Below are 27,637 nucleotides of genomic sequence, written 5' to 3'. Positions count from 1 at the left end.
TTTTTTTGCTACCCTCCCTTTTAATTTAACTTGAGGCTTTGCAAGCCGCCATTTTCCAAGATGGTGGTGGGTATACCCGGTTTGCCCATCAAATTCGCCCAGCCTACCCACTTTGGCAAATAGACTACCCGGATCGCTCATGGGCGACTTTTTTTGGCGACGAACCGCGGGTAAACCGGGTTTTCGAGAACCGGGGCCGAGCCCTACTTTATAGACACCGATGGGCATTCGCGTAGTGTAACCGGTTCCACAACCTGATTAAATTAGTTTGTACCTTGTTTGCCCCGTTTCGTGTAATTACATTGTATTTTTATTGGTTTCTCTTCACTTGCCCACCCTTTTTCGAGCTTGGGCAAGGCCTTATCGTTTGAACTGCGTATTTTGAACTAAGAGGAACCTCTTGAAAAGTACCTAGCCGAGTTATAACCGATCGGTCATTTTTCAGGTAGGTAGATCGGTGCGATTTAACGTGTCTCGTGGATTTCTCATATCCGAGTACACGGAATTCAAATAGCTTCTATCGGTAAACATATCAGTACAAAATAAACAAATTTTACAGAAATGGATAGCCCTCAATCATGGGATATCCATTTCTGTAAAATTTTCGCTTAAAAAGTACCTAGACTACTCAAGTTATCAAGTAGTAAGCCGATTGGATATATTTTGTGGTTTGGTTTGACGGGCCGTGAAATTAAATTAATTAAACGGATTAATTTTGCGGAGAAAACTATTCGTTTTCCTCCCGACGAGAGCGCCTCTTGCGGGGTGTATTGATGTTCACTCTACGCAGAGACTCATTTGTAGCCAGATGGAACCAGGAGGAAAATCACTCTTACGCTCCGCCCTAAAAGCTTCGAACCTTCGTTTTTTCGTATAGTTTTCTCCGCAAATGGATACCCCTTTTTCGAGAGGGAAAATAGCCTTAGTGAAGCAACCAGGGGTCTATGACTCTGGAAAAACATATTGGCAGTATTTGGCTGTTTGGATTTGGAAGGCATTGGTGTTATTTATCTTCTGCGGGTTAGGACATCGTCTTACCTTGTGGAAGTTCCGTAAGTCGGCCATGCCTAAAACAGGTATTTGACTTTGTCAGCTAGAAGGACAGCTGTCTTGAACCTCTCCCTATTGTCGAACACACGCGGGACTGAGCCGGACACACCACAAGTTCACTGCTATTCCACGTCACCGTTCTTGTGTTCACGAGACCACCATTTAGATCTTCTCTGAATTGGTGTAACTACTCTTGCTCATAATTTAAGGAGGCTGAGAACTGTGTTTCATTTCACAAGCTACATTCATTTCAAAAATGGCTGAAAACAGTGGAAAAAAACTGAGCATTGTAAGTTATAAATTATTGCAAAAACTTTGAATTTTTATAAAATTTTTATTGTTACTCATAAGCTATCAGACAATCAAAAATGCCATTTTGATTTAGCTTCATCTTTGTGTTTTTAATTATTACAGTATTTTGCATTAGAGCAATAACAGATAAATAGAATACTTGTTAAGGCTAAGTTTCCTGAATACCAAAACAAAGAATACCTCCTAAGCAATTTATGGTATACCAAATCATATTATATATTAACATTGATTTCTTGTTTATAGTCTCTTCAAAAGGCAACAAATGTTACTTACCATCGTCATCTTGTTGATAGAAATACCAGAGGTCAAGTAATGGGTCAAGGAAGATTTCGTGGTTGCACAGTTTGGTTTACAGGTACTTCTCAAGTACTTTACACAAAGTTTTTGATAAAATAAAATCATCTTATGCCATTGACAATGCAGGCTTTTCTGGTTCTGGGAAAACCACCTTATCATTTGCTCTTGAAGACTACTTGGTTATGAGAGGCATTCCTGCATTTAGCTTAGATGGTGACAATATGAGATTTGGTCTGAATTCAGATCTGGGGTTTTCTGATGAAGACCGCCAAGAAAATATTAGACGCGTTGCTGAAGTTGCCAAATTGTTTGCTGAATCCGGGGTAGTTACTTTGTGCTCCTTCGTGTCACCGTTTCGCGAGGTAATCGATAATATTCATTCATAAAGTTGTCACTACAAATAAAAACTTACGTAGGACAGAGACCGCGCACGAAAAATACATGCTGATGCCGGACTCCCTTTTTTTGAAATTTTTGTTGATGCACCTCTTAATGTTTGTGAAGAACGTGATGTGAAGGGTCTCTACAAGAAAGCACGACAAGGAACTATCAAAAGTAACTTTTTAGACAGATTCGTTTATTTCTCTAATTGTAATATGTATTTGTTTCTTAAGACTTCACCGGAATAGATTCACCATATGAACCACCCTTGAATCCTCATGAAACTATGCACACTAGCCAGAAATCTGTCATTGAATGTACTCAACAACTAGTAGACTTGCTCGTCAGCCAAGTGGGTTCAGAAAGAATCTTCAAATAATTTTCATTTATTCCGTTATTATTTCCCGGGTTAGAATGTCTTGCCGAAAGCTGCACAAGCAACAGTTGTAGAGTTGTTCGTATCTGATGAGCGAAGACCAGATGCTTTAGCCGAGTCCGCTACGCTTCCGTCAATCGTTATCAATGACATCGACCTGCAATGGGTGCAGATTCTTTCCGAAGGATGGGCGTCTCCACTGACAGGTTTCATGAGAGAGCGGGAATATCTTCAGGTATGAGTTATGAAACTGTGTCTCATAATAAAAAAAATCCAAGATAACATTGTTTTGCCATTAGGTTCTCCATTTTAATTGTATATACGATGGTGGAGTATCAAATCAAAGCGTTCCCATTGTATTAGCTATAACCACAGAAGAGAGAGAAAAGCTTGATGGCTGCTTAGCTGTTACCCTGCTCCACAATAACAAGCCAGTAGCTATACTCAGATCGCCGGAATTCTTCGAGCATCGTAAAGAAGAACGTTGTGCTAGGCAATTCGGAACAACCCATCCGTCTCATCCTTATATTCAAATGATAATGGCAAGCGGTGATTGGCTAGTAGGTGGCGAGCTAGAAGTTTTGAACCGCATTCGTTGGAATGACGGATTGGATGAATATCGCTTAACGCCTACTGAGTTGAAGAAAACCTTTCATGATATGGGTGCCGACGCAGTGTTTGCATTTCAATTGAGAAATCCCGTCCATAACGGGCATGCCCTTCTAATGCAGGTAATTTTTACAGAACGATACAGTTTTCAGTCATTTTAAAATGCAGAACACTTTTGATTTGAGTTAGTTTACTCGGCAAACGTTGCTTGAACGAGGCTACAAAAAGCCTGTCCTACTCCTTCATCCACTAGGTGGTTGGACAAAGGATGATGATGTCCCACTAGCCGTACGAATGGAGCAACATAAAGCAATTCTAGAGGAAAGAATTTTAGATCCAGAACACACTGTTCTAGCCATTTTCCCTTCTCCGATGCTCTATGCTGGCCCTACGGAGGTGTGTGTTAAGTACAAAATGATGCGTTTGCCTTATTTCAAACGTTGTATTATTGTATCAAGGTACAATGGCATGCGCGCTCCCGTTTGATGGCTGGCGCCAAGTTCTATATTGTTGGTAGAGATCCAGCAGGAATGGCTCACCCGAATCCAGCATTAAAACAAGATCTTTACGAGCCAACACATGGAGGAAAGGTGCTATCGATGGCACCGGGGCTTGTTGGAATGGAGATCATTCCATTTAGAGTGGCCGCTTATGATGTTCAAGCCAAAGCTATGAGTTTCTTTGATCCAGAACGCAAACAAGATTTTGAGTTCATTTCTGGAACACGGATGAGAGGTAAATCTATTAATTTCATAGTTTAATAATCAAACCTGAAGATGTAGATCTTGGAAATTTAGAGGGTTTTTTATATTTGGTAATTTTTTTAGGTTTGGCACGGGCGGGAGAATGTCCGCCTCCCGGTTTTATGGCTGATAAAGCATGGGAAGTACTGGCTCGTTACTATCGTACGCTCAGCAGTAACTGAATGGTTTTCAAGTAAAACCATAGTATGCTAAAAGTAAGTAATCAAAGGGTTAAGTTTATTTCTGAAGGCAAATCGCCATGTACCGCAATTCACTTCATAGCACACATAAATTGTCGCCTTCTTGGTAGCACTACTGTTAGAGTTTTAATAGTTTTATTGAGACGAGTTTATAACAAGTTTTTGGGCACATCAGTTTTATTCCAGCATGTTAAGTTTCAATATTCTTTTTCATTTAACACCCATCCCTGCTAAGACAAAAGTGATCGTGTTTTGGATGGATGATTGGATAAAATCTTATTGCCATCGTTAATATGCATTTCTGTTGTATCTAATTGACGCAAATTAATCAGTTTCATGTTGCGGATCGTGTATCTTTTAGCGCCTCGCTCAGCTGGTGCAATGGGAAGTATTTTGTATGCTTCGTCCCATATGATTTTCGAATGGACCAATTTTGTAATCGTTCAACTTTATTGATTGTAGTGTTGATGGTTTCAATATATTAGTTATAGCGCTTGTTCAAATAGAATTGCTTGTGGGCTGTAAGCAGAGTTGCCGCGATCGGTTGAAATGATTGAGATCATCGATCATGATCAAAAATTTGAATGGAGATCGTGATCGAAGGGTCCGATGATGTTAGTCATGAAGACTATTAAAAATTGGACAAATGTTTCGTCCAAATTCTTTAACGGAAATTCCAACTTCGCTTGTAGCGGACAAACTACCCCAAGTTGGTTGTGAAGAACACAGGATAGTCTTCATGACTAACATCATCATCGATTTCATGTGCACTAGAATGAAGTGCATTGCCAAAGAAAAAAGACTCCAAATAACAGAAAACAAGAAGGTGAAAGAAAAGTCAACGCGGAAAGCAAAAAATTTTAATTAATTAACTAATTATTAATGTAACATTTGATTTTAAATATTGCGTATTATCCAAGAAACAATAACATACTACAGTGAAAGAAATTTCTGTTATTTTATTGCATTTTTATGTCCTTTTTCCCATTTATTCGCTTCGTTTCCCATACACCCTACGGAAAAACTTCCTCTCTACCTCATTGTGCTGCCAACTGGTGGCGGCTTCCACTTCTCGGGCAGCTGTGGGTTACAGCGCGGGAAAGAACTGCTTTCTCCTCTATACTCCTCCCTGCTCGACCCATGGGTTATATCTACCGTGACTGAGGGTTTTCGATTGGAGTTTGTGGCCGATCCTGTTCAGTATTTCGTTCAGCCGAACGCTCCAATAGACGTGACGCAACAGGAGTGTTGCGAGAGAGGTGCTCTCGCTTTTGGAGAAGGGAGCTATAGTAAAGGCCGGCCAGGGCGAAAGCTTCATCATTGGAATTGTTCTAATTCCAAAGAGATCAGGAGGCTACCGCCCGATCATAAATTTGAAAGGCCTAAACACATTTCTAGCTCACCACAAAATTAAGATGGAGGACACTTTGACAGTCCGACACACAATTCGGGAGGGGACTGGCTCGCCAAGTTGGATTTGAAGGACGCCTATCTGACAGTTTCCATATTCACTGATCATCGGAAGTTTCTCCGTTTCCAATGGGGACGTGATTTGTTTGAATTTGTGTCTCTTGCTTTGTGCTGAGCCCCGCTCTTTGGGCCTTTTCCAAGTTACTGAGGATTGTGGTAGCCTTCCTGTGCAAGAATGGCCTTTGCCTTATTATCTATCTCGACGACATTTTGGTCGCGGCCAGCCCCCAATCGGAAGCTAGACGGGCCATCAGTCAAGTTCGACCATTGCTCGAATCACTGGGGTTCGGGATCAGCATCGAGAAGTCGGTGGAGGAGCCTGTCCAATCGCTGGAGTATATTGGCCTTTTCATCGACATATTAGCCATGAAGCTACTCTTGCCAGAGAGAAAGAGGCTAGACATTTGTAGGCTTTGCAAAGCGGCTCTAAAAGCGTCCATTCTTCCGCGGAAGGACCTCGAGAAGATTATTGGTAACTTGAATTGGGCAACCACAGCTGTCGACTTTGCCCCGGCGCACTATCGCGGTCTCCAGATACTGCTAAATTCACGTCAAAACGCCCCTCGGGTACAATTAGAAGACGTTTTCCCGCTTTCCAAAGAGGCCCGAGTTGACTTCGGCTGGTGAATTTCAGAAGCCAATTATTAAGCTGGCCGTTTTCTTACCTTTTCGGCTCCAGAAATGTCAATCTGATCCGATGCGTCGCTTTCCGGTTAGGGAGCTGTCTGCATGGATGTTAAGATTAATGCCCTTGGACGATGAGCGAAAGGAGCTAACACATCAACTATCCGGAGTTACTCGCAGCCCTGAAAGCCTTACAGTGCTTTACAGCGACATTGAAGGACTCGGCCGTGGAGCTAAGGCTGGACAATACCTCCGCTGTCAATTATATTAATCGTTCAATCTGATCCCCTTTTGTCTCAAGAAGATCCGTCAGGAGCAATCAGAAGTAGTCCTCGTGGCTCCTTACTGGCCCAGCCAATTCTGGTTTCCATTCCCGACATTCTGCGGTTACTGTTCCCGTCCAAGTCGCTGCTGATATCCCCGTTGGGGGAGTGTCATCCGCTGACCACGAGCAAATCGATTCGGCTGATCGCCTGGTGGCTCTCCGGAGATGTCTTGGAGAGCGCGGCCTTTCGCAAAATGTTATCGAGCTCGTGCTGGGAGTCACTCAGCCCAATACACACGCTACATACCAGTCCGATTGGGTGTCATGGAGTAGCTGGTGTCTGGAACGGACTGTCAATCCCCTGTCGGCTGGCATCAACGTCGTTCTGACTTTCCTCACCGATTATTTTGGTTCTGGAAGGAGCTTCAATACTGTAAACGTAGCTCGCTCCATGCTATCTTCTACTCTTTCTATGACAGGAGATGGAACGGAACTTGGAAAGAACCCGCTGGTCACTAACATTATGAAAGGAATTTATAATAAAAGACCTCCTTTGCTTAAATACGGATCTACTTGGGATCCTTCAGTTGTCCTGTCTCTTTTTTACTCTAAAGCTAAAACCTCCAGTGAACTGGCGATCACCTCTTTGTCAAGATGCGATCTAGCCTCAATCCGGCAACAATCCATCCGCTTTTCGGGCTAGGGGGCATCCTTTTCATTGGGCCGTCCGAGGAAGGCCCAGCATGCCGGCCCACTGCACTCCTTATCCATCGGAGCCTGGAGCCAGAATCCTGCAATCTTCCCGGTGGATTGCTTGCATCGGTATATCGACAGAACAGCCGCACAACGGGATTAGTCTAAAAGCGAATGGCTTTTTATCGGTTCGACCAAGCCGTACAAGCCGGAATCCAGTTCTACAATCGGGTGCTGGATCAAGGATCAACTCAAGATGGCGGGAATAGACACCACTATTTTTTTGGTCCATTCCGTAAGAGGAGCTGCGTCCTCCAAGGCAGTTGCTAAATGGGTCCCTATTCAGTCTATACTTAACCAGGGTTACTGGGCGCGCGAATCAATGTTTGCAGATTCTACAAGAGAGTCGTTCAAGCAAGCGAAGCAGCATTTGGCATCTCTATCCTACGGAATCAAAGCAACGCCACCGACGACTAAAATTGCTCTTTATGCTAACCTTTTGTTGAATCCCCCCGTTCGTAATTTGTTTCGAAGACACAGTCAGTGTCGAACAATTTCACATACAATTGTAGAATTGTTTGAGCGAGAGAAGCTCGTGAAGAACAATGTTTATTGTTTGTTTATGAAGTGAAGACTGCCTTTAAACCCGCCACACTTCATTTTCTAGGCAACAGGAGTAATGGTAACCGTGGCTCCAACAACTTCAACAACGGAGCCAATAGCAAAAGAGGCCGCGATTACGTCAACAGCAGCAATCCCGACAAATAATGTGGAATCTTTTGGGGAACAGCCGCGATCGTGGGAAATCTCTACCAAAAAGACTGCCGGACATCTCGGATAGGATTGCGGGAAATCTCCGATAAAAGATCGCCGGACATGACGACCGAGTCCATAGTGTAAAGGGGTTTATTCATTCTTCCCTTTACGGAATAATTAAATTTAAAGCAGTTTAAAATAAATAACAGACGGCTTATCCACAATGCAAATGTATTGGTTACCTAGTCTAAGTCTACAATTATAAGTTAAATGAGGTGTGACATACCGATTGGGAAGAGTTGAACAATGGGAGAGGGAATACCCGATTCACCGAATTAAGTTAACTGAACGAGACTGGTACTTTAAACAGAGCTGTTAAGTCACAGACCTCGAAAAGGTCGAGTATGGAACCGGAAAGGAAACTAAAAGGAACTCGTCGGGAGCCCGAAAGGAACTAACTTTAAGAGAAAAGTTACGGCCTTTTTATATGGAAAAGATGCAGCCGTGATCCGAATAAAGAAAACAATAGAGAAAGAAGGCTCCGTGCAAAAGCCACCCCCGACTCGAGTTGACAGTTCTGTCAACTCATCTAAGTCGAATATTAGGGAGGTTAAGGGGTACACATCCGCTAATAGTTTTAGGCCGTACGATTTACGGGAGAAAGCGTGAGTTTGAGGTATAAATTTGTATTAAATAGTCCTGTGTTAAAGCCACCCCCGAACTGTGGTGACAGTTCGGACAGGTCACTTAACTAGGATTTTAGTGAATAATTAGTAAAAATATTTCTATATGTAAGGTTTATTTATGGATTGTGATCATAATCTAAGAAGGGTATGAATATTCTGGCGCGTGTGGTGCAGGTGCAAGAATATTCTAGAAGTAGGAAGAGGTAGGAAGATGTTCTGGAAGTTTTGGGCTAGACGAGGGTGCTCCCATGTTAGTCGGCTGATGTAATAATATGACTTCGGGCGGTGCAGGTGTCTTTTGGGGAGTCGATGGGAAAAAGATCTATTCTGTTACTGCTTGCAGTTTTATGGTTGGTTCTAGTGGAGTCTGTGTGACGAGGGATGTTGAGGAGAGAAAATGAAAAAACCATGCTTGCAGAATGGGAATTCTGTTACAATAGTCTCCATAACCGCGACAATATTTCATTTTCTATTAATTCAAATAAAAAATTTTAAGTGCGTGACATTAGCCACCCGACAGTAGACCCCACGGGTGTCCCGACACCAGCTCTCATCCCCGACACCATCTCCATCCGACAGTAGCCCCACGCGACACCAATCCCCATCTTAAAATCATTTCAATACTAGGTGGTCAGACTACAACAGCCCCCCCCCCCGTTCGTCAGTTCATCATTATTTTATTTTATTTTATTTTATTTTTATTAATCTAATGAATTTTGATACTACTATTGCGAACAATGGATTATAATATAACTTTAATTAATTGAGCACATCGCACATATGAATACAACAAGTGATGACCTCTAGGGAAATCAGGGAACTCCTCTAACGGAGCCCAGCTACGGGAGCTCAACCGATAAAGACTCATCTGACACTGATACGATGCAACTTTTTATACCGTCGCGCAAATTACTGCCTTTCTCGACTGCGTATCTTCCTTAGAGGGAACTTCTCCTGATAATTTCTTGACCACGATCGTTGTCCAAGGAGCGGATGACTCATCTCTGCGAAGAGATATGAGATAACCAATCTCCCTTTTAACCCTGGACAATATTTCCAATCCAACGTGATTGTGTAAGATATCCTGCAAAATTCCAAACGTAACATCAACAGCATCACGCTAGAATTAGCACGTTTAGACTGTGTTCGTTTAGTTGGTCAACTAATATTTTTTATTTGCCAATTCTTTTGTGATGTTGCTTTACAAAATCACATAGAAACTGAGTTGAACATCGCATTGTTAAGTTATTAATACAATGTTCAATTTCAGTTTAATAATATTAATATTAAATTTATAATATTTCCAGTGTTAAAAATTAATAAATATTATATTATAATTCAGTGTTGGCAATAGTAGTAGCACGATATAATAGGAAAGCTACAGTATCCTGCGGAAAAAGAAGAACACCGATTTATTTTGAAAAAGCCATATTTCTACACCTGGGGGTAGAAAATATTAATTGTTTACTTTTTTAAAGAAATTGTCGTGCGGGTTTGGCGCGAAATCATCATAAAGAGGGTTGGATAATATAGGTCCAGAAACCCCCTTTTTTTCCGCAGGTACCTAAAAATTGAAAATGAAATGACGCTTCAGTTCATTCACTTTCCTAACACATATATTTAAAATTAAAAATACAAAAAATATAGACGACGACGAGATAGCCGTCATCCTAACTCACTAGCGAACCTGGTGGAGAATCTATGAACCCTTTACTTCCGCCAAACCCCCCAGCGACCAGGATAGGACGATCGTGTACCTTTCTTATTATATCGTGGTAGTTGCAAGGTTCATTAGATATATTCTTGCCGTCTGCTCCTACAATTTCTTGTTTGCGTTGTAATCTTTTGTCGATTTCGGATAGCTGCACTTTTCTGCACTGGTGCAATTGCCCCAAGAAAAAGTTCACGCGTGAAGCCAATCAGAAAGTGTTTGTTTAATGGCTTGATTGGCGTCGCGCGTGCGACGAATCAAACGGATGTTTATTTAATGGCGTGATATGCATCGCACGTGTGACCAATCACGGAAGTTTGTTTAGTGGCGTGATATGCCGCTAGACGCGTAGACGTTAAGTAAAGTTAAACTCTTTCATTTCTTGTGTTCCATGTATTCTTTTTCTGTTGCAAGTAAATACAGTGTTTAAGTCCAGTGTGACAATATGTTTAGAAGCAGAAGGAAAATGTGACGTTTAGGTTATTAATGCAACTGGAACAACTCTACTATTTAAAGACGTTCTCTATGTTCCTGGCTTGGGAATAAATCTATTTTCTATCAGTGCCGCCTCGGAAAAAGGTGCGGAAGCTGTCTTCTACGAAGATGGACAACTTGAAATGGCGGGTCAGTGAAAAACTTTATTATCTGGATGTAACAGCGAAGATCCAAGAAACACATTTCACCTCGGTTAGTCGCTCTCTACCACTCGAAAATCTCAGCAACACAAGTCAGAAAATTTTCATGATTCTAAAATATTGGTTGCTGCTTTAAAAAATTAGTGCAACGTAACCATTATTATGTTAAGATCTGACAATGGTGGCGAATACATTGGTCAAGAATTCCAAGAATGGCTTACTCAGAAGTGCAGAAGTGTAACCTCAAATAGAACGTCGACAATCATAACGTATTCTTGTTTTTTACGTAAGTATCCGAACGCTAGGGGTTATCCTGCGCCTTATGGTGAATGGTGTGTAGCGCGGATAGGGAAATGGGGTAGTAAAAATTAAAATAGATAACTTCACATAGCAAATTAAACAAATTATATGAACTAAACATGAGCTTTCCACGATTTTTAATATTAGTTAGCATTGCTGCTGTGAAGTTGTGGGGAAGGTCATCAATGCTAACATCAACAGTTGAGAGACAATTTTTGCAAAACGTTGAATTGGTTCTCCTTCCTTTCTTTCTAAATGCATGGACTATGTATCCACATATGTAGTAAATGATGTCAGAGTCCAAAACGTTGACTTTGATTTCTTCAGGTACATTTTCTTCAGAACTAGGATCTACCTCACGTTGACTAGTCAGCTCACGTTCGATGCCTTTCAAAACTATATCCCGAAGATGTTGCTTGCGTTCCTTCATTTGTTTTTGGTTTTGATTGAATCGAGATTTGACCCATGAACTGTATGTTGTTAGTACAACGTTTTTTTCTTCATCATCACAGTTGCTTCCGCTTAGTATTTGATTAGTAGGGTAATACAGGGTTAACAAACGGAAAAGCTCCAGAAATGATGTCACTGTCAGTTTGTCACCGCACCTACCGCTCATACGAATAATTCCAAAAAACCTCTAAAAAATAAATCACATTACAAATGTTACTTCAGAAAATAGTAACCAATTAAATCCTTACCTCAATACAGTCTTGGTTTAGTTTCCCAGTTAATACGTAGTTATATCCAGAGTCCAGCAAAAGATTGACTACATCAATGGTATTAAAAATCGTGACTCTCAATCCATTCATAGTTGTTGTGGATAAAAATGGTTCATACACTTCATTCGAGTCGACATCTTTCATATCTGTAAGATTTAATGCGTCTGCTGAGGAGCACCATTCCAAGTCGATAACTCTGATTTCTTTTCCCGCTTCGTAGCTGATGCCAGATAATTCATGATCAATTGAGGAATCAGTCAACAATATTTCATCTTGTAGTTCACTTTCTGTGAATTGACCACAAGCGGCAAGTTCTGTTTCTTCTAGACATTGGTATAATTTTGATAAAACCTAAAAATTGCATAAATGATAATTAAAGATTAAGATGACGATAACGAAAAAAGAACTTAACGATACCTCGCGTCTCTCGTTCCAATTTCCTTTTCGTATTGCATATATGGGTCTGCGAGAATTCATCACATCAAATGAGTCATTGAGGAGCCTTACTATATTTTCTAGCGGTTCACAGTTTTTGAATTGATTTGCTAAATTTGCATTTTTGTCTAGGCGATAGCGCTTTAGTCCGTCAGCCACAGAATTCGAAAGAACCTGTTCGTAATATTGCTATGAATATTTCTTTCATTACCAATATTTATATGTAAATGCATACTTGAACAGCTAGCTTTACGCTCATTTTTTGAAAGCTATTTGGGTTAAGATGAACCGGTTTCAATTTCGTAACAACACTTAGGCCTGTGCTACACCTTACTGTATCATGTTTAAATAAATTCAGTAGGTCCGAATTAATTGTTTTTCCGGAAGCCTATAACAAAAGTTAAATAATTGATTAATTGAAATTTAATTTAACATTACATGTTCTATGAAATTTAAATATGTTTACATACTTGGACATCTTTGTGATTGAAGATATGATTGCGAATGCACTTAAATAAGTGAGGAGCATCTCTCAAGAAATAAATATCTGTGTCTGCGGTAGGGTGCTTTATTGAATTCTTCATGCATACTTTGTCAGTATTTGATCCGTAAATTCCAAACGCAGTCCAAAGTGAATTGTTTGGGGAAGAACCGTCACGTTGTTAATTTTGGTCCTATAGTTTCCCCGAAAAAAATTATTTAAATTTCCCGTATTACTGTTAGATGAGGGTTAACTTAGACCCGCTAAACTGCACCGACCTACCTGAAAAATGCCGAAGCGGTTTACTTCTCAAATAAGGAAATTTTGAGCAATATTTTTACAGAAATGGATAGATCTTATCAAGATATATCCATTCCTATAATTGTTAAAACTTTTGGACTTATAGTTTTCCCGATTGTCCCAAAATCGGGTGTTGAAACCGTTTTTCTCCAGCCCGCACCAACCCAGTTGCCCATGAGAGTTCATTCACAATAATTCTGATGGAAACACACCGATGTTTAATTCATTCCTGTTTTATAAATTGAAAAGCGATTTAATAAAGGTATAAGTAGTGTAATAGCATAAATTAATATATTAAAAACAAAAAACGAACAATAGCGAAAAAATATTCATACACATAAAAATTTAAAAAAAAATTATATTGTTACTTAAGTCTATTGGATCTAGTATATATATCTAGAGCGCAAAAACTACAAACAGCGTCTTGTCCAAAATTTGTTTGTTTATGAAAATTATGTTAATTATTTTACAGAAATGGATAGCGCTTACTAAGAGCTATCCATTTCTGCAAAATTTATTAATTTTTTCCTTGTAGTTTTCCCGCAATAAATTATTGAAATATGACGTATTTTTATGAGGGGGGTTCCTTTGACCCGCTAAACCGCACCGACCTACCCGTAAAATGGCAAGCGGTTTACTTTCCTAATTAGTACACCCTAAGCAAAATTTTTGCAGAATTGGATAGACCTTATCAAGATTTATCCATTCCTATAAGTATTAAAACTTTTGGACATATAGTTTTCCCGATTCTCCCAAAATCGGGTTTTGAACCTTTTTTCTCCGACCCGCACCAACCCCATTGCCCGTGGATGACAATTCACAATAGTTATAATGAAAACACACCAATATTTAATTTATTCCTGTGCTATAAAATTTAAAACGATATAATGAAGATACAAATAGTTTATTAACAAAATAGTAAGTTAGAAACAATAAATATAAACATAAATAATCATAAATAAATAAACATGAAAAACAAACGGTATAGTCCCACTGGGATGTACGGGTGACGGTCTCGACCCTTCGAGACCGTCTCGCGGAGACCAAGTTGATGTCGTTGACCATTCCTCTCAACCCTATCCCAGTTCGTAGTCTTTACCCTCTTAGACTGTGATACAATTGAAATCATGCCACAAAGTTTGTTTGATCTATGCTCGTTGTTCAATAGAGAAATAATTAAATTTCGCTACTAGAGCTCGGCCACGCGTCCATCGGGTAGCTTTTTGGCTGATCGGTTAGGTCGTTTCCGTTTTCGGTGCGGCTCTATCGGGTTTGGCCGGGACCTTTTTCCTGCCCATGGGCATTTGGGTCGACTTCCGGGTAAAACCGGTGCAAGGGAAAGAAGCTTATCGGTTCCAAAAACCCGGTTTATTACACCGATTACACTGCTTTTTGACCCGATTACCCAACTTTTGTCCCGAATCTTTCCCAGAAATTTTATTTAAGCTTAAAATTTGGTTAATTTAACGTATTTTTCATGGTTTTGCAATTTGGCGCCACGCATCCGCCATTTTTTTAAGCTGGCACCGGGTCTATCAGTTTCACCGGGAATTTGGAACCGAACCGAACCGCTTGAAAACTATCTATCCGGGTCGCAACCAAACGGCCATTTTCCTCAATGATTGGTCGTTGTGGATGACATAACAATCAACTTTAAAAATGCTTATTTCAGGAGAGATGAATTTTTCGACAAAAGAACATTACAAGAGGAAGAAATGGAGTTACTAGTGTACCTTATACAGATCATCATCTATCGATGTATGCCCGAGGCATTTAAAAAAATTTGTGTTCTGATATTTTGCACTGATATGACCACGGACGGCCATAGGTCCGAAATTTTTGAAAAAATGACATTTTTCTATTAAAATCCCGTCATTGATTTTTGCGCGTTTTTTTTTCGTCTTACAGCACACTAGCGCCTCTAGTGACGGAAGGCGAAGGTAACATTTTCGCTCTCGAAGTGTAAAGGGAGTAAACTACAAGGGATAGAAAAGGGTTTCAAATCAAACATTCTTAATTAAATAAACAAATAATTTTATTTAACAAAGAAACCACATTTTTTGGTGCAAAAAAAAATTTTGCGTAGTTAAAAATATTTTATTTTCATTGGTGAAAACGCGGTTTTAACACAGCGCTTATAGGGGGAAAATCTTGTGTTCTTAATCGATGAACGAGTGTGTAGGAACTTCGTGGATACTCCTACAAAAAAGTCAAGCGAGAGTGATTTGAAGATCTATTCTTCTTCTGATCAGTAAAAATAAAAATAAAATTCTATCTCTTGCCGTTAAATAGTTATTCAAATTTAACTGACATACGTAGTGTCATAAGAATACATGGAAATAGAGGGAGGTGTTCTTAATCATTTGGTGGGTACTGTACATTTGGTGGCTGCGGATTCGAACACGGCTTTTTAATGTTTTTATGTTTTTTTTTTTTGTTGTTTTGTTTTGAACTTTTAAGGTAATAAGTTTCACTTATTGCCTTCTCTTTGTTTGGTTGAGATTTTTTTTGTTTTGAATACCTTTTCTTACTAAGATTTTTTCTTGAAATTTTTATTTTTAACGTATGACAGAAAGATACTTTTTAGCAATTGACTAGCTATAAAAGATGAAGACAAATGAGGATAGTCGTGTAGAAACCACTTTTTAATGAAAATTTTTAAGATAAGGGCCGCTTATACAAAGATTTGTTCGGTGAGTACGTGAGAGGTTCACTCCCTTACGATTTGGAGACGGGTCGCCGTCAATTTCGAGAAATAACGAAAATCTAAGTGTTGAACTAGGTAGTGATAGTCGTGACTTGTTTTTCCGTCATATTCAGGATTTACCTGTAGTTCATAGTCGCGTGTATTTTCGTCGTCGTAGCGGAAGTAAGTAGACAAATGTCGTTCAGGTTTTAGAAGGGTTGCTTCGGCTTTCTTCCAAGTACCGTTACGATGACATGATGTCTTCTATTTAAGTTGACGTAATGTTCTCTCCAATAGCAAGGGCTTTACTGAACAAGCTCCCATCTATATGTGGCAATGTTGAAATATTTGAATCGAGCTGGACGAGGATGTGGGGGAAAGAGAATGGCAATTCTGTTGGGAGCATTGATAGACAGGGTCGGGTTCCGTTTTAATAATGCAGAAAATCACTGATTAGGGGTCAGATTCTGAACTTTACGTAAAAATAAGTTGGCTTGAATTCCAATCCCGGCTTGAATCTCGTTTCGAATCAAGATTGAGCTTAAAACGAGGAGGTATTAAAAAATCATATTTTCGTTTGGATTGGAATGAATTTACTTCAAGTGGCTGACTTGGAGGCGGTACTCTGCTAACCAAACCTGAAAGAGATCTCAAAGATAGTTTGGCATGTGCAGTGCAGACGAACCAGTGCAGACAAGTCCAAAGTGCTTACTTAATTGTTCAGACGTGCATTAATTGTGAAAACATTTTACACAAATTTTTATTGTGGGAAAATTTTTTTGTAAAAAATTGGTCCAAAATTGGAAAATGATCTATACAACACGTTAATCCGACTGAAAAAACTGCAGTTGTTGCTGAAGAAGCTGCAGTTTTTTTAAAAAACCAAGATGACATGGAATGCTGAAGAAACATAAACTTTAATAAACGAGTTCATTTCGTGAAATGTGCGTGCAATTTCAATTTGTAATGTAATATTACAAGAATTTTATTTTGTTTTACAACAATTTCAGGACATCATTAATGGTGCCTACAGTGTAACCGTTACCAAACAGGACAAAACTAAGGCAAGGGATGAATACAACAAAATTCTAACGATAGAACGTCAATTGGTGGAAAACTGCTGCACAAATAAAGAAGAAATGGGAAAATACGGTGAAAAGTACAGAAGTGGAAATTTTTAAGTACGTACAATGCATCAGTGAAGGAAACAGGTACTTGTGGTATACATTAACTTTTGTTTTGAAGATTGTTTGAAAGAATGAAGTTTTCAAAGAAATGTATGATCAAGCATGTGGAAATGACAACCCATCAGTGTCTGGTGAACAGATACTGGAAAATTTAATTAAATTGAATTTTTCCATTTAGTTCATAAGCATACCCACTTTATATTTCAAAAGGGAGGAGTCGAATCAAAAACAAGTGAAAGAGTGGTTGAAAACCCTACAACTGTTTTAGTTCAACGTGAATGTGAGGACGACAAGGATACGTTTGAAGGTTCCGAAGATCAAAATACAATCATTATTCAATTGTTTATTCCTTGTATGAGGAGTAAGTCACAAGTGAAATGACTAAAATATTTTCCGAACAGCCATAGTTTATTCTTATATGGTGTACTGTACTGGGCTGATGGGGCAATGTAGTTTAGCAGCAATGAATTGCAGCCTCGGTCAGTTCGCCATCAACCAGTCATTCTTCAAAGTCTCCAGCGACAATGTTGAAAGGGAAAACGATTCGTCAAATGATGAGTACTACCAAGAAAACAATTTGCAATGATCTCACATTGAGTTCTGGGTAAACCAGTTTTGGACGATCGACTGGAACTGTTGTATGTGATGATGAGAGTAAGGGGGATTCAGGCAAATCCTATAGAAGATTCAGAAAAAAATGACAATCTATTCAAAGCAGTAAACAACTTCAAGGATTACTGTTGATTGTCACTCTGTTTCATCCAAAAAATAAGCATACACTGGAAAAAAGAATCATGAGTAATCCTGTTTTAAAGTTATCATTAACAGAGGAAATGACTATTGGTAATTGTTCATCTAAGTTGGAACCCTAAGCAAAGAATTTGAGTTTTGTCCCTTGCACTTTGTAATATAGTGGATACTTCTGCTATGAGCATCACGATTTGAAATATGTCACCTTCCAATACGATGCCATTATCTTTAAATTCTGGTTGGTGCCTAGCTTTGGCGATGTTGTGTAACCGTCTTAATGATAGATGGCAAAATTATTTCACTGTATAATTTCAGTCTAAAATTAGGTATAGTAGTATCGAATGTTGTGTATATGGTAGACTACTTGACTGTCATACGGGACACCCGTGTTCGAATCCGATGATAAAATAATGTTTTTAGCGATTTTTTGGTAGAGCAAAAAGTCGTCCCAGTGAACGCCAAAATGGAAGCGTTGGTGACCATAAAAATTCGTGTATTAGAAAAGTTTTTGCCGGTCATCAACACCTGCTAAAATCATCTTTAAGTCGTCATTGTAGGATTTCAGGACAGAATAAAGAAATCCTAGTAGTGCCATGAACGGGCACTACTAGTTACACTGAGGCTATCTTTAAAAGGTACTTGTGTTTACATACAACGTTCCTGGTAATTTCAAACGTTTGAATAAAAATAAGTAAGGGTCAGAATTCATATTTGAATTAGGCGCGTCATCAATAGGGCCGCCGCAATGGATGTCGGGAAGGGGGGTAAATTTTACTGTAATTTTTGGTTCTTAAGCTATAGAAATCTAATAGGATTTAGAACATGAAATGCAATGGATCTGTATATTGTAGGTTTAGTCTTGGCTCTAGAAAGCCTTTTACAATCCTTACACAGTAGAATATTCCAATAGTTTAGACACACAAATATAAGATGACTTAGTTAGTCGTGGACAAGAAGAAGAACGAGAAGAAGATATCGACACAGACAAAGTAAGTAGGACAACTCGACGACGTATTGATGACTGTCAAACGTCGTTGGTCATGTCTGTGTCTTCTGCTTCTCAGAAAGCGCTAAGCCAATACGCAGTAGGCTTCATTAAAATCGAAGAAAACTATCATATCAAAACATTCTAGAGATAATAAAGAATCCCAAAAACATATTTTCTGTTTAGTTTGGTCTATTTTAATAACCAAACAACGTACCAGAAAATGTCTGTTTTTAGTCATTCCCCACCCAATTCTTTTTTGTAAATTATTGACAACTAAAGAAATCCTATCACGATGAGAATTTTTTTTTTCTGTAACGCATAACTCGGCCTTATAAAAAATTTTTCTTCTCGTTTTAGGATATTTTCTTTATCAATTTTTTACAAAACAAAATTGCGGAAGTCGAAAGCTCTTGATGAGAGTTATCCAATGCCGTAAAATTTATTATCTTTGTGGTTTTAGTTTGGATGTTATTAATTAAACAATTTTGTCAATTTGGGGGGGGGGAGGGAGAATAACGTAGGTACACACCGAAATTTACGTAGATCGTTTGGAATATTTACTTCTTTTAAATAAATTAATTTGGTAGTATTCGTGATCCTCTTGTCGCGAGGAACACGATTACAATAAAAACAACGTTCATTAACATAGTTTATCATCGTAATTTGAGAAATATAAATGACCAATCGTGGAAGTGCACGAAGATGTCGTACTCGATCATTTTTAGGTGCCAGCAGACGTGAAAGAAGCTCACCGATTTTGGAGCACGCTCAGAGCTATCCGCTCACACCCGTAAAACGAGCGGCTCGCGCTCTCTGCTCATCATTTGAAAAAAGAGCGCGAGCCGCTCGCAAAAGCTTTTTTTCCGCTCTTCAAAATTTTGTTGCTGGATGTTGACTAAAAATTTCCGTTTTTCATATACATATTCCATTTTAACACGTGTATTGTAATTGAATACATGTAGTATTTTACATTTTTGAGTTTCAGTTAAGGCTTTTTTTCAGAATTGAATTCTTATTTATTTAACTTAAAAATTTAGTTAATTTTAAAAGTTAAATAGAAAGAATAAAGACTAGCTAAGAATAATTTTACTTAGTTTTAGAAGGACTAGTCTTCCAGTTTCTTGAACATGTGCCATTTTGTTTTAAGAAAACCAGTCTATCAAAATTTGCATCAGATAAATTTGTACGCTTCGATACAAAAATCAATCCAGCAACACTAAACAGGCGCTCACAGGCAGCAGAAGATGGCAATGCGCTATTGTACTGTCTATAACAAAGAAATTTATTGGAATTAGTTTTTTACGTTTATATTTGAATTATTAATTTCTATATGAATATTTGATTGATTGTTTGGTAGCGATTGAGATCCTCAAGAATACCGTAGCCGTCATTGACGTAGCGATCCACTTCGCCCAGTTCCGCAGAGGCCTTCCATTTCAACCCGTCCAAGAACCGGGATTTTTTCCTTGGTGGTGAAGCAGTTTCACTTAAACTAGCTGTGGCGGTGTCTTCACCCTAGATGTTTTCATTTGCCCTATTCAATCCACAGGAAAAACAGTATTATTATTTAAGCACAAGTCAACCAATAAACAATCGAATTTTAACTTACAAATTACTGGCGCGTCTCTTAACTTCTTTTTCGAGAAGTTTAACGTATTCAGGTTTCTGTTCCTTGGTTAACCATGATAATTTAAAGCGGGGATCACTTATAGATGCGAGACGGAGATCGCTGTTTAAGAAGAACGATTGAAACCTTTTCTCTATTCCATCTGAAAGACAGTTCATAAGCGGTGTGCAGTGGATGATGTTTCTATCTTCTTTGAATTCGGCAATTTTTTCCTTCAAAATCATGAGAACGGGGAGGACACACCCAGCTGACATTTTTTCCTTATTTTGAAAGACGTCAAGGGCTTCAGTTAGTGGCTTCATGATCTTAATATATTCCCTCGAAAATTACTCTTCCAAAACAGTAAGTTTCTTCAGTTTGAAGTGATCAAAGGCAATAGCAAGGTTATCTCTATTTTTCGTCAAAAAGCTTTCCACTTTAACCGAAGCATCAAAATAGCTGTTCCACCTGGAATAGATAATCAGTATGTCAGCAATTTTCAATAATTTCAATACAATGCAAATTCATATTTCTTACCTTGTGGCGTTGTGGATCACGAAAAGTTCGCCCATTGTAGCTTTGATGAAATCGGATGCTAAGGAGGAACGGCTCTGTTTATTCCAGATTGCCGTAAGCTTTGCATCCACGCCATTTCATTTTTGAAACCGTACACTGTTAATATTCTTCACATCAGTTGTGGCCACCAAATTCAGGGAATGACAGCTGCATCTCATGTGGGGAGGTAGATGAATATGATCTTCAAGGCATAAGTCCTCGTCAGCGTCACCAAGATCTACCTCCTCTGGTCCACAATTCAAAATTTCGCCTAAATCAATAAATACACAATCGTCTTCCTCGTCTTCGTCATGGGACATATCTTCATCAGCGGCTGGGGTTTTTTAAGGTGAAGAAGGTCGTTTGAACATGTCAAAGGCTTTTAAAAAGTTCGATCCATTGTCAGTAATGGTGCAGTTTACTTTGGAGCAAATCTTGAATTCTGTGTGCATATCTGATATGGCCTTGCCAACAACATTGTATGTGTGGGAACCTTAAATTCGTCTAACAACCAAACACGCACTGCGACGATCAAGATCTTGTCCCATCCAATGAACTGTCATTCCTAAAAAGCTACGTCGCCGTGAAGTCCAGCATTCCGCTGTGGTGCTTACATAATCAGCTTTGTCAAGTTCCAAAATCAAATCTGCTTTACTCTTGCTGTAAGTCTTCTTTAATAGTTCCACCATGAAGGGGCGACTCCTTATAACAAGTGGCCCAGACAATCCACCAATGAGGTTCTTGAATGCTTCCTTTTCGACTTTCCTGAAAGGAAGGAGGTCAGCAATCAGGTGGTTCTGTAAAAGTAAAAGTTCAAATCATGAATAGGATGAGATCAGATGAGATAAGACTATGACTAATGTGAAGAAAAACTAACCAGAATAGCTTTGTCCAAATCTTCCTGTGTTCTAATCTGCTTATACTTCCAAGAACTATCCAAATGATTCTTTATAGAAGGCTGATTAGCCTTTTTTACTTTTCTCGTGGTAGAGAGTCCAGCTTGAACAGGATTAGATGACTGTCTTTCTTCGCTTGGTTCTTGGATTCTTCTTTGCCAAGCAGAGTTAAATTCTGTTAGGTGTGTAGGGTGTATTGTCTAGAACGAACAAAAATTAGAATTTTTTCAGAATGGATGACTACGATAAATTACAACTTACTCTTATGTGCCTCTTGGCATTGTAGCCAGAATTGTTGGTAATGGTCAGAAGTTCAATCTCGCCTTTTTTATTAAACTTTGTTTTTGTCTTGTGGCATATGAGACATTTAATTAAAAAGCCTTTGCCATCTTTTTTGTCGTACATGAATTGGAAGTAGTTGGATGGCAACTTAATTCTGGATTCATTCCAGCTTGTTGGTTTTTTCCCCCCGGGGGTTTCCATTTTCAACTTCAACATGAGAAGAGGAATTTACACTAAGGAGAATTTAAAAATAGACAAATGAATGAGATACGACCATACAGGGAAAGGGAATCAGGGATACAGGCCATAAAGGAAACATACATCCAGTCAGCCGCACAACATTGAAAAACATTACATTGATTCACTATGAAAATAGTTTTTTTCTACTTACGAGGAATTTTCAGGATTTGATTCTGATTCAGATTCAGAGCCATCAGAGGCTGATAGCGTGATTTGGTCAGCCATGCCTTTACTTAAATAGTTATATTTGCACTTGCCATTTCCATTGCTTTAGATTTATAAGTCAGCCTCTTGTTGTCGGCTTTGGAATTGACGAATTGCACTTGGTGAAAATATTGGTTGATAGATGGCGCCACGATCACGAGCCTCCGCTCGTGACTCGTCCGCTCCCGCTCTAGCTCGGGATTTTTTTAATAGAGCGGCTCTAGCTCGCCGCTCACCGAAAAACGCGAGCGCGCTCGCATTCCGCTCTAGCTCAGAGCGCGGTTTCAACTCTGCTGATTTGGACATTAAAATCTTCAGAAATGAATGTGGTATGTTACGAAGCTTTTTTCTTGATGGGGAAATTCAATTAATCTATCCTTTCTTTTGTTTTATTTTTTTTGGTAGGAAAATTTCTCGTCAAAATGTGTTGGAAAATCATCGAACGATCCCCTCTTCGATATTCAATCGTTAGGGCAATATCTTGTTTTGACCCGGAGGTTCTTCTATCACAACCCGAGATTGCACGAAAGAGGAACGAACTTTTGCGCAAAATTTTCGTTAAAGCTAACCGTCTTACCCATTCAGACAGTGACAAAATTGAATCTCAATTTGACAAACTCGTGACATTAGTTGGCTCTAAGTTGAAACCAGATTTTGAAGCTTTTCATCCAGACCCAAGTCGCAATATTGAGCAAAAGAGGTTCAGACTAGATGCTCTTTATTCTTTCATTTTTTGTCCTGCCAGTTTTCCCGCCGGTTACGAAGAGCTCTAAAGATTGATTCAACATGCCCTTACTTTCTCTCAGGGGAACGCTCCCGTAGAAATGGGATTCTCAATAAATTAGATTATGCTAGAAGAAAATATGGAGAAGGAAAGCATTGTGAATCGAAGGTTATAAACATTTTCTTGTTTTGCGATTGATTAGTTTATTTGTTTTTTAATTTTTATTGCATATTAGTCTACGACTATATCATGAAGGTTGGAGGGCCAAATAAAGTCGATATTGATCGCCAGATGATCAGAGAAGCACGTTTAGCTTCAAATCGCTACAAAATGGCCTTGCAAGAAAAAAAAGCACCAACAAGATCAGGAAAAGCGACAATCGAAAAAAAGAAAGTTAGAGACAGAAGCTTTGAACATCAGACGAAATATTGCACGTACGACTGTTGAGAGTAACGAAGCCGTTTTAATTTCAAAGACTCGGCTTCGGGAAGTGGAGGCGCAAATTGCCAAATTATAGTTTAATTTCACTTTCCTCCAACCAATTCTAAATATTTATCAATCTTGTCATTTGTCGTTGATGTGTATGTCTCCGTTGGAATCTCTGATATCGTTGTAACCAAGATTTCTGTTTTCATTCAATAATATAGACTGGCTTTTTGTCTTTGAAATATTCATAATACTTTCACACCTATTATTTTAACTCATATATCCATATAAAGTAGTACTACGTATTTTACATCTATATTTCCGTCTGCTATGACGACTTAAAAACAAACAAAAGTGTTGCCAGATGAAAGAAAATATAAATCATTATAAAGTGGGAGGGTCAACCAACTCGGGTTTAGTTCAACCAGAGTCATAGAACCCTGGTTGGTAGTGTTGGGAATACTGATACCGATACAGCGATATATCTATAATTTTAGATACCCGATATCGATACGATCCGACTCCGATGTATCTGAATATCGGATAAACGCCATCTAGCGGTGGAAATAATAACTCAATAAGCGGCAATATATAGTATAATAGATTCGGCGTTTGTTTGTCATTATTAGGTCTGTATCGGGTTAAAGGTTATCCTATGCTTCAAAAAGACAAACCCGTCCAGTCAACCATACAAAGGACAAGATCCAGCCCTTCCCTTTCCTTCCAGCAGAGTGTGGAAGGAAGCACCCCTATGCCTCAATAAGCGCACAGAGTGGAAAAAAGCGGAGGCAAAAAAGAGGAAGACCATCATCTCCGCGAAAAAATGGTCCTGGACAACGTTCGTATCCAGCCTTGGCCCCAACGACCAACCAAAAATGTGGTCTTTCGTGAAGAATATGGTGGGGAAAGGATCCATACCAGCCGTTGAAGGCTACTCAATAAGAATGAACAACAAGAATCACAACACCTCAGAAGAAAAGGCGGAACTCTTTCTCAGCATTTTCAGCGGTGCCCATCCCAGTGGCATCCCAAAAAACAGTCTCCTAGAATCTCGTATCGTCAACGGCCTGAACGCACAAAACCCTAACCCTCTCAACGACGCCATCACTTTTGAAGAACTAGATAATTCCATCACGAAGTCCAAAAGCAAGGCAGTAGGTCTCGACTTTATCCAAAATGAGATGCTCAAGAACCTATCCACCGCCAACAAGTTTTACCTGCTACATCTCTTCAACAGGCTGTTTGCCAGTGGGTATGTCCCTGCAATATGGAAGAGCGCAGTGGTTATACCGCTCCTAAAACAAAATAAACCAGCTGAGGACCCCAACTCGTACCGGCCAGTTTCACTAACCTCCTGCCTGGGAAAAATGCTTGAAAGAATCCTAGCCAACCGGCTTCACTGGTTCCTCGAATCTAAAGGCCTCATAAAAATAGCACAGGCAGGCTTCAGAAGAGGATGCAGCACGACGGACCACATCGCCCAGCTCGACAGCTACATAAAGACCGGTTTCAACCAGAAAAAGTGTACTGTCGCCACTTTCTTAGATATCAGTAAAGCCTATGACTCCGTGTGGATCCAAGGCCTCATGTACAAAATTGCGTATCTGGGAATCACAGGGCAATTCCTTGGCTGGGTGCAAGAATTCTTAACGGGACGTAACATGTGTGTGAGAATCGGCAGCATTGTATCCTCATCAACGCCAATAAAAAACGGAGTACCCCAGGGGGCAGTCCTTAGCCCCATCCTGTTCAACATAATGCTCAGTTATTTCCCCTCGTCTACCCCGGATGTAAAAACCCTGCCCTACGCTGACGATGTTACCCTATGCTCGCAAACAAACCAACCGGAGGATGCGGAAATCACATTACAACCTGTCCTGGATCAGGTCCGCCGTTGGGGGAAAAAATGGAAGTTCAAATTCTCAGCAGAAAAATGCGCAACGGTAGTTTTCACGCGAGCCTACAAACCTGGAAACGACCCCCTACTTTTCCTTGACGGACATCGCATCCAACCCCAACCCGTGTTTAAATTTCTGGGTGTATGGTTTGACGCAAAACTGCTATGGAAGACCCACATCAACCACGTAGCAAACCGGTGTCTGAGGCTAAAAAACCTATTCACAATAATGTCCAAAGCGAAACCAGGCCCGGCAATCCAAACGCTCATCATGCTGTACAAAAGCCTTGTCCGTAGTCTTATGGACTACGGATCCATAGCTTACGGTAGCTCAAGCAAGTCTAACTTAGCGAAGCTAGATGTGATTGGCCGCTCTATCCTTAGGACGATCCTTGGCTCGAGACAATCCACACCGGTGGAAATCCTGTACGCCGAAACAGGCACAGAACCCTTCCTGTGGAGAACCAGATGGTTAACAAGCAAGTACCTGGTTAAAATGAGCCACAAGCCCCGCAACCCAATGTACGAACTGGCTATGCAACTCGTCACTTCCGAAACGGTTTGGAAGACTAGAAGCACCCCCGGCTTAATGAAAGAATACGAAGCAATAAAAGGGCTAGGGATCAAACTTTTCCTCCCCCAATCAGCGCTACCATCAGAATATCAATACCCGTCACCTAGCCGACTTCCTCTGTGCAGAACCGCTTGGTTCCCCTTAACCAAAAAACAGGCAATGGCGTGTAGAACACGGACGACGACTCTTTTCTCAGCCCTCAACCAACAAATTCCACCTTCCACGATCAGGGTCTACACAGACGGTGCAAAATCAGCTGACCCCGACAAAACAACATGCGCGGTATATATACCGTCCTTAGGTTTTGAAAAAGCGTGGACCCTAACCGTAGGGTCTAGTGTCTTCACGGCAGAACTGAACGGCATACTGCAAGCGCTAAAGCACATATATAACCTCGACGACCATCCTCCTGAAGTAATAGTGTTCTATGACTCAAGCTCAGCAATGCAAACAGTAGCATCATTCTCGTTATCTGATAACGAAGCAGTCACAAGCACCCACGAACTGATCGCGAACCTCAAATCCAGCGGTACACGGACGACACTAATTTGGATCCCGAGCCATACGGGGATAGATGGAAACGAGAAAGTAGACAAACTAGCTTCAGAAGAGTGTGGCAATCAAAACAGCAACGAAACCACCAACCGACTATCTCCAAGCGAAATTATATCTACGATCAAATCCAATTGGGCCGCGAGCTTCCTCCAGAGTCTACGCTCGTGCCAAAAGAGCTGATACGAATGAGAACCAGGCTGGGCACCATAAAGTGGCACCAACACAACAATCGGAAGGTCGCTGTATGCCTCCACAGGTTAAGATCCGAACACAACTACTTGAATTCCTTCGCCCACCGAATCGACCAGGAGGCCGATCCTAGCTGCCGGAACTGGTGTGAAGCCATTGAGAACATCCAGCACGTCCTAGTAGCGTGCCCGAAACATGAAGCCCACAGGCACACCCAGCGCCATTCATAGACGGAAACAATTTACCCGTCAACGTAGACACAATAATAGGCCTCAACCCTACTGTGGACCCATCGACCCAATTCAAACTACGGAACGTGGTTGCGAAGTTCCTAAGTCAAACGGGCATCGTCGACAAGTAGTCAGTTCGACAATGTAACACTTGCAACTATATACTGCCAGCATCATAAGGGGAGATAATCGAAGCAACAGTCACGGCTGACAACAACCTGTGGGACGCAAAATACAGGAACTAGAAACGAAGAAGAAAAAAAAAATTGAAGTTCGTCACCACTGGAAGAAACACCACAGTCATATAGCAGCAAGGTAGCCCAGCACGAAACAGCAAAAACACCTCAGGAAACAACAGCACAACAACATCCTGGTCGCAACAACCAAACAAACAAACTGCCTATAAAGCAAAATATCAATATTTACCTAGTGAACGCCTACACTACCAAGTCACAAGAAGGAGTCTCAGCAAAACCCGAACACCACAGTCAACGAGCATCACAGTCATATCGCCACCAGCCAAACCACGCGACTGATCCACGTTTAGTCAGCGCGGCAGAGCCAACGCCACCGCCACCTACAAACTATGATTGCATCACACACCC

General features: G+C 40.1%; 3 protein-coding genes and 1 long non-coding RNA gene across 6 annotated transcripts; 3 read left to right on the top strand and 1 right to left on the bottom strand.

Annotated features, from left to right (window-relative positions):
* The first annotated feature begins 835 nt into the window (after positions 1–835).
* Positions 836–4,464, top strand: LOC116923539 (bifunctional 3'-phosphoadenosine 5'-phosphosulfate synthase 2). Of its 2 annotated transcripts, XM_045174579.1 has the most exons (11): positions 836–1,339; positions 1,606–1,717; positions 1,786–2,021; positions 2,076–2,214; positions 2,274–2,392; positions 2,454–2,651; positions 2,716–3,147; positions 3,215–3,421; positions 3,484–3,760; positions 3,853–3,983; positions 4,301–4,464. In XM_045174579.1, the coding sequence occupies exons 1-10, from the start codon at positions 1,307–1,309 to the stop codon at positions 3,948–3,950; spliced, it is 1,851 nt and encodes a 616-aa protein (XP_045030514.1). In that variant the 5' UTR covers positions 836–1,306; the 3' UTR covers positions 3,951–3,983; positions 4,301–4,464. The 2 variants fall into 2 exon arrangements, with proteins under 2 accessions (XP_045030514.1, XP_032785924.1); XM_032930033.2 differs by having other exon boundaries at positions 837–1,339; positions 3,853–4,464.
* Positions 4,465–10,367: 5,903 nt separating this feature from the next.
* LOC116934132 lies at positions 10,368–19,625 on the top strand. 2 transcript variants are annotated; one of them, XR_006647128.1, is made up of 2 exons: positions 10,368–10,860; positions 16,740–19,625. It is a non-coding gene; the product is annotated as an uncharacterized LOC116934132 (long non-coding RNA). The 2 variants fall into 2 exon arrangements; XR_006647129.1 differs by having other exon boundaries at positions 10,368–11,094.
* Positions 11,101–12,873, bottom strand: LOC116923309. The gene is made up of 5 exons (XM_032929771.2): positions 12,733–12,873; positions 12,498–12,650; positions 12,245–12,436; positions 11,807–12,178; positions 11,101–11,745 (listed from the first exon to the last, which is right to left on the bottom strand). The coding sequence occupies exons 1-5, from the start codon at positions 12,844–12,846 to the stop codon at positions 11,110–11,112; spliced, it is 1,467 nt and encodes a 488-aa protein (XP_032785662.2). The 5' UTR covers positions 12,847–12,873; the 3' UTR covers positions 11,101–11,109.
* A 6,043-nt stretch (positions 19,626–25,668) lies between the features above and the next one.
* On the top strand, positions 25,669–26,905 carry LOC123472305. Its single transcript, XM_045173669.1, has one exon. It carries the CDS (start codon positions 25,714–25,716, stop codon positions 26,791–26,793), a length of 1,080 nt encoding a protein of 359 aa, XP_045029604.1. The 5' UTR covers positions 25,669–25,713; the 3' UTR covers positions 26,794–26,905.
* The last annotated feature ends 732 nt before the right edge of the window (positions 26,906–27,637 follow it).

The sequence above is a fragment of the Daphnia magna genome, linkage group LG5, assembly GCF_020631705.1.
Source record: "Daphnia magna isolate NIES linkage group LG5, ASM2063170v1.1, whole genome shotgun sequence".
NCBI classification, from domain to species: domain Eukaryota; kingdom Metazoa; phylum Arthropoda; class Branchiopoda; order Diplostraca; family Daphniidae; genus Daphnia; species Daphnia magna.
The sequence above is the reverse complement of the archived record's forward strand: the minus strand, read 5'-3'. Positions and strand labels throughout refer to the sequence as shown.